This window comes from Bicyclus anynana, chromosome 13 (assembly GCF_947172395.1).
Source record: "Bicyclus anynana chromosome 13, ilBicAnyn1.1, whole genome shotgun sequence".
In the NCBI taxonomy this organism is placed as follows: Eukaryota; Metazoa; Arthropoda; class Insecta; order Lepidoptera; family Nymphalidae; genus Bicyclus; species Bicyclus anynana.
Genome location: NC_069095.1, coordinates 7,167,292 through 7,184,449, shown reverse-complemented (window position 1 = coordinate 7,184,449; position 17,158 = coordinate 7,167,292). Strand labels below are relative to the sequence as shown.

Here is a 17,158-nt window from a genome sequence, read left to right as displayed (position 1 = left end):
TTAATTCAAGGTTAGATCAGCATAGTACATACATATATTTTCTAGATTTGTTATAATGTACAAACACTGATATTCGAATACTTGTCAACTTGAATACCTGTCTACATCCTACAATTTCCAATATTTTACGCATGTGCGATTTCCTAAAATACATGCTACTAAAAAAGATAAATGATAACAAAAATAGATTACACATAATAGAATCTATTCTTATACAGTGACACGAGTAAAGGTTCAAGATTTATTTATAATTCGGTTAAACATAGGGGCTGTAGACATTGTGGAATAGCTCACATCGTTCCGTTTTTATCTTGACCCTTCTACTCATAGACGATGTCGTTATAAATATCTGCGGTGGATGTTTGGACAGCTACATCATTCAGTGGCACGCTCGTGGATCGATGCGGAAGGGACGTTTAACTTGTCTCATTTGCCGATATTACGAGTAGTAGCATTGCTTGAACATAACTTATAATATAATGTTTAAATAAATATACTCACAATACACACATCTTTACCTCAAAGTAAGCGTATAGCCTGTGTTTTGCATTGCTTGAACATAACTCCTAATATACTGTTTAAACAAATATACTCACAATACACACATCTTTACCTCAAAGTAAGCGTATAGCCTGTGTTTAGCATTGCTTGAACATAACTTCTAATATACTGTTTAAATAAATATACTCACAATACACATATAAGTCAAAATAAGTGTATAGCCTGTGTTATGGGTACTAAGCTGAAGAGTATGTTTGTTTGAACGCGCTAACCTCAGGAACTACTGGTTCGACTTGAAACACACAAATATTTTCCAGTTGTGAGAATCGAACCCACGACCGTGGATGCAGAAAGCAGGATCACTATCCAAGTACATATAACTGTTAATGTACTGTTTAAATGGGCAATGGTTTTGGAATCACAATTGAACTACAAACTTCAAATGCAGTTTTAGTTAGCAGACCATGTTTGGAAGTCCCTACAGAAACTAAAAATATATTTAATTATATCCACTTATATCCATTTATTTATATCCATTTTCCACAAATATCAGGCAAGAATGTAGTCAAGCGTTATAAATAATTGTAATCAATATACAAAAAAAACTTCAAAACGTTCTTGAAAATATTTTTAGAAGATAAGATTCCATTTCTAAATTACATCCTGTTTATGGCAATATACATGTTAACATGGATCGCTTTAGCCTATTTAATAATTCACATTTCATATGTCGGTTTTATGATTTCAAATATATTTCAGCGTGGGCAATATATTTTAATTTTACGTTCCAAAAAGTCTATTTTCTAAAACACAATCTAATTAGCCACGCGTAATTTTCAGCACAAACTCCGAAATACTCGCCCTTACAATTTATTTAATCTCTATTTAGGTTAATCTCAATTAAATTCATGGCTTTGAACGTAAAGCTTTCTAATTGTCACGTAATCCTTATTTATAAATCCCGCCCGCTATCTGTCTCGATACATACCTGATTCTCAGAAGCTCCCAGTCCATTGGGCCACGTTAAGTAGGTTTATATCAGTGTTTTATTGAAGCAATAAAGTACCCGTAATATGATTAATGGATCTGCAATCTCCCGCCGCCGCCGCCCACTCACTGTCGGTATTCAATACTGATACTGATTCATGCCTCTCAATATTCACAAAGGAAATATTACAGCCTAAAAAAGTGATTCGTCGGAAGTTATGATACGAAGTCAGTACGCACAATCTACGGTGATATAATGTAGCGAGCTTTGTTGTGCTTCTTTCGCAAAATAAACGTTCAATGGAACTTAACGTCGTAACTTTCCCGAGAGCAGAGACATAAACTTTGCAAATATAGGTATTACTAATATTTCAAACTTTTTAGTATCGATTATTGGAAATATGAAGTTTATTTCTGGGTCCTGGGGTTGTTATAAATAACTTTTATTAGTTTTCTAGTATGGAAGTGATTATGAATTCAAAGCTTTACGAAAGTAAACAAATTATACGCTCGAAAGTTCTTGAAGTAAACAAATCGATAACTTGTTTTTTCCATTTAGATGGTAGATATGAAAACGTATACAAATCATTGTTTGTATATTTAGAAACATGTGATTTTAACAGAAAAAACTCCTCTAGCGCGACTACAAGCTAGTCTAGTAAATTATTTTCGATACGACAATATTTTAGATAACGACATAGTATCTACTACAACTATTCATGGTAGTCGGGTGCCGTCTACGCGCAATAAGTTTATGCATTTTACAATATATGGACGTCGTAGCACGAATGCTACGTTGTAGCCGTAGCACTAATGCTACGTTGTAACCGTAGCACTTATGTAGGGATTTGTTTGTTTATCTGCAGAAACCACGTCGTATTACATAGTTGTAATATAGAACTTGACATTATAGAAAACCTGATTAATTATTATAGGTTAAATTTGAAAGCTGAATTTTAAACATTCATGAATATACTCATTCGCCATCTGTTTCTAAAAATGGTTTTATTCCGGAAAAATTTCAAATGCCCAGATTTACTGTACCGTACCAGTAAAACACCTAAGTTACGTCACTTTCCCAGCACGCTTAATTTAACGCTTAATTAAAATTTTATTTTTTTAAATTTTCGATTTTTCATTTCATACATTTCATATAGGTATGTGGCCGCACTGGCTAACTATTCATAACAATCAGAAAATATTTATAGAAAATCTATGAATATTTTAGACTAATTTTTACCAGCTAATAAAATCAGTAACACAACAATAAATAAAATTGAAAACATAATAAATTATTAATAAAGATAGTTTTATGCAAAAATTAACCAAGACAAATCTTGAGCTTTAGTGTATGCTAAGTTGTATAATCTATAGAATTTGGCACCCACTTAGATATCATTTCTTTTGTTGGCATTATTGACAACGACACACATCTGTGATATACAATTTGGCTCCCATTTTCACATTTATGTTTTGATAGGATTAATATTTTAGTAACACATCCCTTTAATTCATTACCTACTAGTGTTTGGTAACAAATGAAAAAATATATAATATACAATGATTTTATCAAACCAATCAATCGTTTGCGTTTCGACAATGACATACCTTTGCTGTATTGATCTTGTTTTTTTTTAAAGAATATTTGCCATATCTTTTTTTATAATATTACCAATATTCCCATTTCCGTCCAACTAGTCGGGAAAGACTGTGCTAGAAGTGAGTACGTCAATAGACGAACGGGGCCGGGGATCGAACCACCACCCTTCAGTGATAAGTCAGACCGCTCTTACCGTTGAGCTATTGCCGCTTTATTTTGCACCGCGACCATAGAATAAACATAAACCTAAAAAAACAGCTGAAGTAAAACCAGCAGCCGTATCGCTAATAAGGGATCTCAGCATAAAATTACTTATCTGAAAATAAATCTGTATTAAATTGTGCCACAAATTTTGAAACAGCGTTCAGAATAAAAAGTCCATTCTGAGAGCGAAACCTCCCTCAATATGTATAGTAGAAATGCTCCAGAACGGTTTTCGGTCCCAAAAACAGTTAACTGCATTTAGCTCCAATTTAATCTGAAAAGAGACTCTTCTTCATTAAGCCGGGCCGCTCAATACTCCAAATGCCAAACCTATTCAAGATTGGGTTATGCATAATGTACACTGTACTAATAGTAAAAAGGTCTTTCTGAATTTACATGTTTCTAATTAAAAGGGGATTAAAGCTCGTCGTTCATTATAAACTTATTAAATGGCAGTGTATTCTGTGTTATAATTTATTAATGAAGTTTACACGGTGCCTGTATCGTTAAAACATTAACCAATTCCAAGTATTCGTTTTAAATGAGTCGTTTATTCGCATCGAAAAGTACTGTAGATACAAACACAGATATAGGCTTTCTTTTTTATTTTATCGGACAAACACCCTTTCCACCTTCCTTTAGAATACGCTTACATATGATAGTCATCTTACATATACCGATCCCTATCTTTGTTAGAACGTTTGAATCACTTATTTGTAAATCCAAACATATAGGCCAACTCAAAAGATAATATCGAATTCTTTTGTGAGGTAAATCGAACATGTGAAAGAATTTGTTCAAGTATTTGTTTGTTAAGTTAGTGACGTACATTCTATTCGTTTGAGATTTGACGTCAAGCCATTTGACTATTTATTTATAGAACGAGAGCCTGTAATAGCCATTTTCCCATTTCCCAAAAGCTGAATCTTTAATTTTTTCATTTTCTGTCATTTTCCCTGCCATAATTATATCAGAAATTCAGTAAAATAAGCTGGTTGAAGACATTATTCATGATATCTTGTATAAAATGTAAAACAATTGCATTTTATACTGTCACAATTCCTCAGTTATATAAAACGTAATTGTTAACACTGTTATAAAATAGCAGTCACTTAAAACCTGCTTAAACCTTCCAAAGCCACCACGGTTCAAACTCCATAGTAGGTATATACCAAGTATAGTTGAGCATGAACTCAACGAAGAAGAATTTATAATGAGGGAAGTCTCAAGTCTGGTCATGGAAAACTCTTTATTCATTACATTATTCGTATATGTTGTGGGAGACAGACATTTTTGGCTAGCGGTGAATTGTTTCAAGTGTAAATAAAAAATTAAATTGAAAGAATGCCCACCTTGTTATTACCGTGGGCTCACAAAACAACTATCTACTGGTATTTAACTAATAATTATATAAATAGGACTACAATCATGTAAGTAAGGTAAAGGTAAAGGTTCAAAATGTATTTTGTAAAGATGGACACGATTTTACTGGCCGTATAAACCCACCGGCTGACACTCGACGCCAGTAAGTCTACAGACTCTCTCAGTTGATCATAGGATCACGCCCACGTTGTTGTTACAAAGGACCAGATAACAACGAGCTACTGGCATTTGACTAATGATCTATGCTCGTACTACGTACATGTTATTAATGATCATACATTTTAAACGATAAAAAAAGAATAGCAGAATGTTTCAAGCGCATGAAAATTGTGTTGAAAAAAGTTGAAAATTATGATCATCATCATCATCATCATTATCAACCTATATTCGGCTCACTGCTAAACTCGAGTCTCCTCTTAGATGATGTGAATGAGAGGGGCTAGGCCAATAGTCCACCACGCTGACCCAATGCGAATTGGCAGACTTGACACAGGTTTATTCAGGATGTTTTTCCTTCAATGTTTGAGACACGTGATATTTAATTTGTTAAAATGCACAGAACTGAAAAGTTGGAGGTGCATGCCCCGGACCGGATTGAAACCCACAGCCGGAATCGGAGGCGGAGGATATCCACTGAGCTGTCACGGCTTCGTACTAACTTAATAAAGTATAATTGATATTTACTAAATGCCCCACAAAGCTACCTAATTAAATTCTTGTATTTTTTCGCTGTTCTTTTGGATTTTTCTTAATTTGTATTGTACCTTACTTAATCACATCATTCAAATTGATATAATTGTTGTATTACAATCATTTTTATTTCCTTGCAGCGTATAATTTTCTCAAATATATTTTGCATAACACAAACTTCAACCAAAGCTATAATTGTTCAACTTTATGTCAAAGCAAGTACCTACTTACCTGCCAACTTCTGGGAAACTACTTTGAAAATGTTTTGAATTGAACTAAAACTGTTCATAATAAAAAATTTATACACACATTTATGCTACTATTCGTCGCGAATATATCACAAAGTTTGTATAATAACAAAGTTAAATAGTACTTGATTGTAAGTTAATTGTACTAATGATTGTTTGTCAAATATTAGCGTGTTTATACTCTATATTGTTTCAAATTACGCCTTCGTCCACTCTATGAATAGTTCAAGTTGCCAATGTAGTTTGTAGATTCAAAAGTAATGTGTACGATTTCGCTTTTTAAATATAATTACTTGGTTTGTCTTTTATACATGCAGTATATAGCACAGATAGGTTCGATGTTATTTTTCACGTTTTAGTGTAGTATATTTTAATATTTTTGAAGCCGCTTTATTTTATTTTTATTTTATAAATAGGTAATATTACATCAATATGTTTGTCTTATAATATCAATCGAATGTAATCTTATTCATACTAAAGCGGATATTGTATGTAGATCGCTTAGATATGATAGTAAATATCCTAAGTAATATTACAAATGCGAAAGTTAGTTTCTTTGTTACGCTTTCAAACCTAAGCCACTAAAACGATTTTTATTCTCGTTTTTTATTTTATTCTCGTATTACAACAGAAACTAAGGCTACAACGAAATACAGAAACCACGAGGCGACCGTCGCTAGTCAATAAATAAATTCCCCCTTCTTATTATATTAATCAGTCCAATACAACGAAGCATTTAGTAAAAAGAAGTTACACTCAACTTCCCAAGTCCCGTCCCATTATCGGAAATCATAAAAAAATAGTTTTAGCAGGCCCCCGTTAGCCTGAACGGTCTTGCGGCCTGTTTACGAATGCAAAAGACGTAGCGAGCTACGAAGATACTTGTAGAGGGCGCTCGCAATCGAGCCGTGGCCTCACTTTCCCCGGCGTAGCTAAAAATAGACGCTCAACTGAGTAGCCGGCTATCTTCGTAAGCGCGGACTAGGGTAACATAAATCTGTAGCTATAACCATTGATTCAGTTTTCATTCTAACTTTAACTTTTGTTTTACTAAGACTGTATTTACTTTGTAACGGAATACTATACCGCTTCTGTAGTCTTGATAAATTAAATGTTTTTGAAAGTTTCAATAGCTCGGTGTTAGGAAGCTTCGCCTTATTGATTGTAGATACATGAGAGGGTGGTTGAAGTTTAGATCCATCTAGCTACTCCAATCGGGAATGGCGGACTAACCTATTGAATTCATAGGTTAATTCGCTATACCTATAAAAATGAAAACACGTTTATTAATTAGCTAAAGTATTACATACAAGTTGCAAGGGCCCCGTACTAGGTGGAAACCTGTAACTTGCCCCTGCCTGCTATCTTATTCGCCATTTTAATCTTTATTAACAATTTATTAAAATAAACATCAAATTGACAAAACGTCATTTACGTACCGAGTGATATCCACCAGTAAGCACCGGATGACATTTTTACATAGAATCTTATTTTCGTTCATGTCATTTCGAAAGCTCAACAGTTGTTCTTTTAAAATCATCATTGTTTATAATGTTTATTATCATTACATAAATTAATTAATTCTACTTATTATGTAAAAGTGGTGTGCCTCCAAGGATCTTTGTCATTAGTAATACTTCAATATGACCTTACCCTTTTTTTAAGAGTTTGCATTGCGACAAATCCTAAATCAATACATTCAAAGAGCCCTTCTGAAACCCTTTGACTGTGATTAAATTACAGTATCCGAGTCTACAATTTGTGTTTGGCTTTAGCCACCTTTAATCCGCCGAATCAATTAAGCACCTAATCCCTTTGAGGCGTACCCATATAGTGTTGATTTTAATTTACGATATACGAGTACTCCTTCACCATAATACAGTAATAATGTTTTGTTTACATGTATATTTATTCGTATAGCACTTGCGTTTTGGGGCAGCTAGGGGGTTGAAGAATGCAAATGCGTATGATTTTATACTTATTTAATAAGAAATTTTGCAATATAATTATTATTAGAAAAATATATTATAACCAACTATAACTAAATAATGAATCGCGATCGGAGATCGATCTGAATTCATAAATTATAACTAAGATCGGCAATCGATCTATTACATTCTATAAGTAAAACCTACACCTAACCTATACCTAAATGACTACCGATCGACGATCGACCAAGTAATGATGATCGCTAGCTGTTAACTTTAGAGCAAACCGCGGTTGACGTCAGTTAATGTAGGCCGATGCTGATCACACCACCACCACCACCATGTGCGAGGTTTATAGGCCAACTCTTACATGGCAGCTTCTGGGTTATAGCTGGACGTAACATAGCTATCAATCATGAATATTTTTTAATAATTCCATAAAATCTATACCAATACCATAAAGAAGATAGATTAGGTTTTTTGTTTGATTGTTATGAATATGCTCCGGAACTACTAGACCGATTTCAAAAATTCTTTCACCAATGGATCATGATTATCAGCGAGAAATTTAGGCTTTATTGTATCTCCATATTCTTATAGTAATTGAAACTACGCGGGTGAAACCGCGGGGAGTAAATTATATGGAACCTGGGTGTAGATTTCTTTTTCGATACCCGAATGTAGGCTATTCGGCTTTCGAATAAACTGTTACAGACCAAATAACTTACGAAATTGATTTATTTTTAGTACAAAACTGAAAGCAAAATGTTCAACCGATATGCATCTTCAGACAAAACGTTATTTATAGATTTTATAAAATATTAACCTACCGTGTACACGGAAAATAATATTAGGTACTTTCTTTCCATTCTTCTTTTGTAAAAAATTCAAGTGTATAACCTATTTATTCATGAGAGGATTGAAAGGATAAATACGTCACGGTATAAAAGTACCCCGTTACGTAATTTGTAAATAGATCATCATCATCTCCTTTACCTTATCCTACTTAAGTCATCATCATCATTATTATCAACCTATATTCGGCTCACTGCTGAGCTCGAGTCTCCTCTCAGAATGAGAAGTTAGGCCAATAGTGCACCACGCTGGCCAAACGTGATATTTAATTTCTTAAAATGCACACAACTGAAAAGTTTAAAACCCCTCTCATTCTGAGAGGAGACTCGAGCTCAGCAGTGAGCCAAATATGGGTTGATAATAATGTCTCCCACTTAAGTGGGGTCGGAAAAATATGTCAATCTCTACTACTCGTACTCCGTTTTAATATAATTTGTCAACTTATCTCTTATCTTTACACACATATCCGCTTTCGGACACTCCAACCATGTCTTCTTTGGCCTGTCCTTTTACTTGCAATTTCAACATTCTTCTAGTATAATATGACTTTCATTTCATCCGTTATACATGTCCAAACATAGCTAACCTTTTACACCTCATATTGTCTATCTCTGGTGCCACTATCAGACTTCCTCTTATAATATTAGATTGTTGTATATTCAATTAATTTTATTAATTATTAGCAAGAAAAAAGTAAAAAAAAAATACAATAAGTCACGTTCACCTTCCACCTAGGAAGTCGGCTGAAGCCAGAACAAGCACTCGGCACACGTCTGCCACACGAGGCAGATCTGGATGTTGATCTGATGCTGACGTTTCGAAAGAGCTTGTAAACTAAGCCTATTTGAAATAAATGAATTTTGACTTTTTGACTTTTGACTTTTGATATCGTCCAGCCCTCAGCGCAGCAGCAACAACAAGCAAGCAACTAACAAACAAGCAACAAACCTGAAATAGTCGGCGGAACGATCTAAATATTTTGCAAGGAATAAAGTTTCAAACCGAGTCGGCAGCGGCAAGAAAATGGTTTTATGTTACTAGGTATCTATTTTACGAACAATTAACCGAACAATTTGCAAACTATTATTGTATAACTCGTACATCTAATTAAAATTATATAATGAATTTCTCTAAAATACCGAAAAATTTTGTTGATAAAATGTGACTAAAACTTTTAACAGTGATGATACGTCAATGAGACTAAATTAATCACTAACTAAAATAAACTTCAAAGGTCTTCCTCACTATATACCACCTACGCGCTTAACCCTTGACATAAGAGCAATAATAGGTTATTCGATGTATATTGACCTACAATCAACGACAAGAAAGAATAATTTATGTACTCGCTTTAAAAAGTCTTTTTATACATGGAAAATGAAATAACTAGTAGTTAAGTTTGCCAACCAATGAGCTCCGCTATTAAATTACAGGTGGTTAAAGAAAATATCTACTTGTAATAACGGAGCTTATAGGCTTTTTATAACTAGTCAACTATTTCTAAATAATATTGTGTTTACAAAAAAAAGAAATATTGGCTGAATTAGTTGTGGGGACTCGGACCAAGACGCGTTTAAAACCCTCATAGGTTAATTACCCGACTGCCAAAAAGGGCTTTTTTAATATTGTGACTTTACTTATCACTGTTGCTTTTTTAATCATGTAAAAAAATACTACTTACCAAATGTACTTACGAATCTAAATGAACATCAATTCTGTTTGAAAAACCAATTTTTTCACCATTACTTTATGATAAAACCTAAGTAAACGGGTACACTGAAGCCCTAGAGGGCTATGTATAAAAGACGAAGTAAAAAGTGGGGTGTAACTTTGATATGTTTGTGTAATCTCCAAAAAATATCTCGCGCACTGTTTTATTATATCGTGAAGGGGTTAACATGGCTTTCAAAGAAACCTTCCAAGTGACTGGACTTTTCCTGATATTTCCAACAATTATTATCTTATTTTAACGACTAACACTTATTTCAGCAGATATATAAGCAGATCGTTCACTTTACGGGTTGACTCGTATTTATTGTTTGATTTTTCCTGTTAATTTAGTTTCCCATATATGTTAATTTTGTTATTTTTTTTTTACTTTGTTCTTTTTTGTTTCATTATTTTATTTTACTTAATATAAATCATATAATATGTAACCATGTATAAGTTTTAAGCTAAGACACGTCACGTAGACACGTCCGTGAACACACAAAGTTTCAACTGAAAATCAGCGCCACAGCTCGCTGTGGCATCGTGCTGAGGTGGATACCTTTTTTGTCCACGACCAGATGTATGTATTGTATGTTCTCTTTGTTTATTTTTATTTTATTACTTGTGTGTGGACAAATAAAGATATTCTATTCTATTCTATTCTAACAGTTTTGACAAATCATATAGGTACCCTGCCTTATGGATAGTTGTGTATTGGAAGTAAATAGCGTTAGTATTCGTTCAGTAGGTTTATTTCCGTTTGGAGTTAAGGAGATTTTAAATTTGCTTAAGCTTCGTGCGCTTTTTTTTTATTCTTAGGCCCCAAACAGTTGCTAATATAGCTCATAGGCAATCTAGGACTGGTTGAATAAGGACTTGGTTTTGTAGTTAGATAATAGAATTTCTTATTTAAATATGTAACAGATACTGTGAATCAAGTCACTTGTGACCGCTATTATGTTCGCATATTATCATCACATTAGAGATCTATAAAGAAAGATAAGTACGAATAAATAGAAGCATATTCCATTTTGTATCCCTATTTTATATTTTTTCCGTCTCATAACAACAATTCTATATTTCGCATGCCTCATTAGCTTTTGAGAAATTGCGGAGACATGATCTTCAAAGTAAAATACTTTCTTTACAAACGGAAAATTGGGATCGCATCTCGAAAAATTACCTTCAACTTCGGATAATATATTCAACGTTCGTAATAACTGATAAAATTTTATAAATTTTATGATGAATTAGTTCTTGCCCATATTATTTATTATATATAGTCTATTGGAAGTACGTAGTAACAAAGACACGAGTAACGGACGGAAAGACTGACGGACATGACGAAACTACGGAACCGGTTTGTAACTTTATGAGGTTGTATGGTTGAAAAAAAAATTGTTTTATCGATCCAGACTGGATCTAGAAAAACGATTTTTTTTTCAATAGAAAGAAGCCTTTGATACTCACCACGTTTTTGGTGAGTGTTAAAGGCTATATTTTATGCCTATATTTCTACAGAAACGGGACCTGAGCGGGTCAAACCACGGAGCGTCCGCTACTCGTAGTTGTATAATAAATATAGGTAAAACGATTTGTATTTTTTTTCCAACCGCCAACATGTGTTGGCAATTATATTAGCCAATGTATTATTTCTCACTATAACGACTAACAATAAAAAATAAAGTTGATAGAATAAAACGTACAAATATTGCGTATTTATTTTTCGAAATGTCAGAATAGGTAATTTATGGAAATTCGAGAAATTTGTAGTGTGTGAGCGAATGCAGTGAGGCAACCAACAGAACGTGTGAGCATAATAAGGGCAAAGCGCAACGCCCTCATTACTAGCGCGAATCTATTTTTTATTCCACATCAATATTTGACGTCGAGCACAGAGATGATAGCATGACCTCTATGGAGTCATTTCTGTCATATTCTAATTCTAGATTTGGCTTGATTTTAGTATTATGGTGTACAAATAGAATTTGTGTGTGAAAGAAGCGACATCAAAGAAGTTTTTGCGAATATAACTCGATTCATCGTATCAATATGTACCTATAGTATCTTGTGACCTGTGATCGAACCCACGATCTTCGTTTTGTAAATCCACCGCGCAAATGACTGCGCCACAGATGCCGTCTACTTACATTATAAGTCAACTTGTATGTATTACGTACTCTGTGACCAAACCCAATAAACCGTGCTGTGCTGTGTCCCGAAAATAGAAAATCTATACAAGTAGATTACAACAGGTACAAATAGTGTAGCAACATTGCTTAAATTGCCCATATTAAGTGGAATTCCTTCTACTTCTTTTTTCTTTCCTTTCTGATAGAAGACATTAAAATGATGACATGATTCATTGAGGAATGTTTAAATAGGATATTTGCCTACAAACACATCATCATTATCATCATCATCATCATCATCATCATCATCATCATCATCATCATCATCATCATCATCATCATCATCATCATCATCATCATCGTCATCATCATCATCATCAGGCATTCTGCCGTAGTGCTTCTGCGGCAGCCCTTTCCGTTTTTAGCTTTCAACAGACGCATTTTAAATTTTACTGTACTTAGTCGTGTAATCCGTGGGAATCCTACGAGAATAAAGCTTATGTTGCTTGGTGAAGATGTAGCTTTCTAATGGTAAAAAAAAATTAAAATCGCTTGAGTAGTTTTTCAGTTAAATTAAATCGTAACCAACATAACATCAAATCTTACCTATTATTAATATTATCAAATTAGTTTAGTAATAAGTAAAGTAAGTTCTAATTAGTGCTTGCGGTGTACCCGCGAAAAGTAGGTATGTATTTTTTGTAATTTAAGTAGCCTATGTTCAGGGTATTCTATGTTCATTTTAAATTTTAGCCAAATCTAATTAGTACTTGCAGCGTTAAATAGTAAAAAACCTCCAAACACCATACTCGTACAACTTTATATAATATTATTACGACAATAGGATATAAACAAAACAGCGAATGCGTAAACAACAAACATCAAAATAAGTTAAGCCAACATTATTCAACCTGACATAAAATCTGATACGTGAATGACCCAGCTACATATTACACCAGTACAAGTTGGCAAACTCAATTAAAATAGTTGGTTAAACTTTCACCACGTGGACGAGTGCCGGGAGGGCAACTTAATATAGTACTCAGTACAGATGCGTAGCTACCGCCATATCGTATATACATATACCGTATCAATAATACGGACCCCTGGACTACAAGGGCCCCTTACGTGTGAAAGCAAAAATTTGTAATTACTTCTATACAATAAGTCTCACTTAATCTGGTGGTAATTCCCGAAAAAAAAACTGCAGAAGTGACAATAGTCGAAAATAGCAATACACTGTGTTGAAAGAGTTAGGGTAGAATAAATCAATAACTAAAGAGAGTTTTTGGGGAAACAGAAGGTTATACATCCGTCAATCTACTCCATTACTGTGGTCACTTTGACACGTCTTCGTTGAATCTGTTTTCGGTTATACATATTGCAATAGCAAGACCTCATTGTACGAAGGTTGAAATTTGGTCACCGATAAGTACGGTAGCCAAGTATGGAGTTGGACCTATGGAAAGTAGGTTTCAAATGACCACACCCTCAACCGTCCAAGCAAGAGGCGTATTTTTATAATATTTTCCACGTCATAATATCCCTATACGTATTCCAGGTCCTTAGCTCAGCGGCAACCCTTAGAAAAACACCTAACCGGCCATTAAGCTATTTCTCATGATAATTATTTCTCATGATATTTCGTAGAAAATATTACAAAAAACGTTTAATATTCGGAATATTGAGGATCCCTTCAAACTTGTTACTGTCCAAAGTCACCACGGTACAAGCTTCATAATTAGCTACCGTAATTACCTATGTATGTGTAAACTTTCAGCATTAATAAAATAAGGAATAAGTATGTCTGGCATTCGATTAACTCATCATTATCAACCCATATTTGGCTCACTGCTGTGCAACAGTCTCCTCTCAGGATGAAATAGAATTGGCAAACTTCACACACTAGAAAATTCTTAGGTATTCAGGTTTTCTCACGATGTTTTTCCTTTACCGTTTGAGACACGTGATATTTAATTTCTTAAAATGCACATAACTGAAAAGGCCGAGGTGCATGCCCCGGACCAGATACGAAACTACGCCTTTCGGATTTCGAGCTATCCTATTCCATTGGGTTATCACAGCTCTTCTGGGTTATCACGGCTTTATCCTAATATACTTGGAAACATTTACCTCCTGAAAATGGGGACTAGAATTGTGCAAGCACGTCTCTGTTTCATTTCAGTATTAATATATGACTTCTATTTTACATTTTTCGTTGCATACAAAATACTATATTATATCGTACATAGGATGCAATGGACTTTCCATTGCTTTGGAAATATGTGCCAATGAAAAATAAACAGTACTGAAATTAGGGCTTAATTAAACATCTTAAATAACAAATACAAAACAATTTATTAGAGTAAAGCAATTGGATTAGAAAACTGAAGTGGCAATGGGCGGGCCATATCTGTCGTAGAACAGATGGCGCAGTGTAGGACGCCCTCCACACTCCACACTATCAAGAAGGTAGTGACTGGATGAGGAAGGCGGAGGATCGTATGTGGTGGCGCGCTTTCGGAAAGGCTTATGTCCAGCAGTGGACGAATACAGTTGTTGTTGTTGCTGTTGATGAAAGTAATTGTGAAGAACTTTCGTCGATTACAAACTAATATAACTAGGTGGTTTTTGGTTAAAGCGTAGGTATACAAAAGAGCGAACGAATTTTTTTACATTTGAATCGTCGTCCATTCGTTTCACTATTAAAAAATTGTAATCACGTAAATGGATAAATACTAAATAAAAAAATAACTGAGCGCCGCTACTTTTTAAGCACACTGTATTTTACAATAATAATAGACTAATGGAAAAAATTGGCATCACAACAAACTCACATGGGAAATCTGTTGATTTCACTCAACATTTCACATTTGCAGGTTAACTTTGAACTATGGATGTTTTAATACCTATTTAGACTACCTTATACATGCACCTCTGTCATTAAGAACAGCCATTTTCAGGGCCCGTAGTGAAGGCTTTTTCCTTATTAAAGGAGGATTAATCCACGCTACACACGAATGGCGAACTTCGGAATAAACAGACCATGCTAATTCAATGCAATGCAATGCTGGCGGCCTTTGAATGATAATAATAATATATTATGATTGTTCATATTATTTTTCCATGATTATAATCTGGCTCACGAGATTACCGCCATGTGAAATGCTGAGTCAACTATTATTATTCCGATAGTTGTTTCAGTCAACACCATAAGAAGCTTTCACTTAACTGCTGGATCAAGGGTCGGTAAAGTTTTTATTACAAAATCAGGTTATTAAGAATGATCTTATTAACCTGTCTCTCTCCTAAGCACAAAGGTGTAACACCGTACATCACAGTCTTTCTCATCGTCATTAGGTATTATTTTCAAAAACTATCTTATGTTGTTGTTGATATGGACCCTCGCCCTCATTATCTGTAGACAAATAGGTTAACCGCAGTTCTCACGAAGCAGTAAGAACAAAAGTTTTGTATTCATTATTAACAGCTCCCTGCAATCAATCCGCTTGATGTTCTCGGTCCACCTAGTGAGGGGTCGACCACCATATTTTGACGGTCTCCGTGGCCCAGTGGTATGCGCGGTGGATTTACAAAACGGAGGTCCTGGGTTCGATCCCCGGCTGGAGCGATTGAGATTTTCATAATTGGTCCAGGTCTGCCTGGTGGGAGGCTTCGGCCGTGGCTAGTTACCACCCTACCGGCAAAGACGTACCGCCAAGCGATTTCCGGTACGATGTCGTGTAGAAACCAAAAGGTGTGTGGATTTCATCCTCCTCCTAACAAGTTAGCTCGCTTCCTTAGACTGCATCATCACTTACCACCAGGTGAGATTGTAGTCAAGGGCTAACTTGTAAAGAATAAAAAATAAAAATTATGTATAGTATCTCCAAATATCGGTCGCTTGTTCCAGAATGCCCGCCAGCCGCGGACGGTATGGAAAGGTTCGCGTGCCCCACGCCCGACCGCCAGGGGCGCTACCGTTGCATCGACGACCACGTCCTTTGCGACGGGTTCATAGACTGCCCCAACGGGGAAGACGAGGATCGACAGGCCTGCATGTTTTATAAAACGGTAAATATATATGTATAAGGAAAAGATGCGTGTCGATGGTCCGAAGGGTGAGGGGCAGTTCCAACAGCATTCTTAGAGCTATCGCGGCAAGGCTCGATTGTATTTATGTTCGTCACTGCTGTGACAGACATATTACAGTGCCCATGCCGATACGGAAATTGTAAGTTAACCTGACGGACTTTAATAATAATGACGATACTGTTTTTTTTACTGACATTTCATATTATTCTGACATTTTACCTATACTATTTCGACTTTTTAATTTTATTTTTGTTTTTATATTTTTCCTAATATGGGTGTAAACCTGAAATAAATGGTTTTTTTTTTATTTTAGATACTTTAGATACTTTTTAGAATAATCTACCTGAAAAGGAATAACGGAACCCTTATAAGATCACGTTGTTGTCCGTCAGTCAGTCGGTGTCTGTCTGTGTGTCTGTCAAGAACCTTTATTTCGGAAATGTGTGGAGGTATCAAGTTAAAATTTAAATAGTATAGTGTATACCGAGGTCTACGGTCCCATGAAGTTGTGAAAAAAATTTACTTCTATGTTTACGTAAAAAAAGACGCATATTTCGACACTCTTAAAGGAATCAAAACTCATAGGGTACTTGAGATCCGATGACGTAGAACTTTGAAATTTAGCAAGCAAAATCAATTTAGATTACAAGTACAAGACAAATTCAAAACTATACCTACATTTGTAATTAAATCCTAAAAAAACAGGTGGCCTGAAATCGCAAACGCTCGGTAAAACCTGCACAATTAGATTCCTGAACTATTTATAATGATCCTACGTACGGGTCCCTCGGTGGGCGAGTCTCGTATTTGTCCGATGTTTTTAAG

At 34.8% G+C, this 17,158-nt stretch overlaps 2 protein-coding genes across 2 annotated transcripts in view; one reads left to right on the top strand and one right to left on the bottom strand.

The window, feature by feature from the left end:
* Nucleotides 1-17,158, bottom strand: part of LOC112043087 (ATP synthase subunit O, mitochondrial) — a 385,841-nt gene that overhangs the window by 333,202 nt on the left and 35,481 nt on the right. The gene's annotated exons all lie outside the window — the stretch shown is intronic.
* The window catches only part of LOC112043072 (uncharacterized), a 110,078-nt gene that overhangs the window by 87,472 nt on the left and 5,448 nt on the right, over nt 1-17,158 (top strand). Inside the window, exon 3 of the mRNA XM_024078336.2 lies at nt 16,152-16,312. Within this exon, the coding sequence (XP_023934104.1) occupies nt 16,152-16,312 (161 nt within the window). The remainder of the gene's footprint in view (nt 1-16,151; nt 16,313-17,158) is intronic.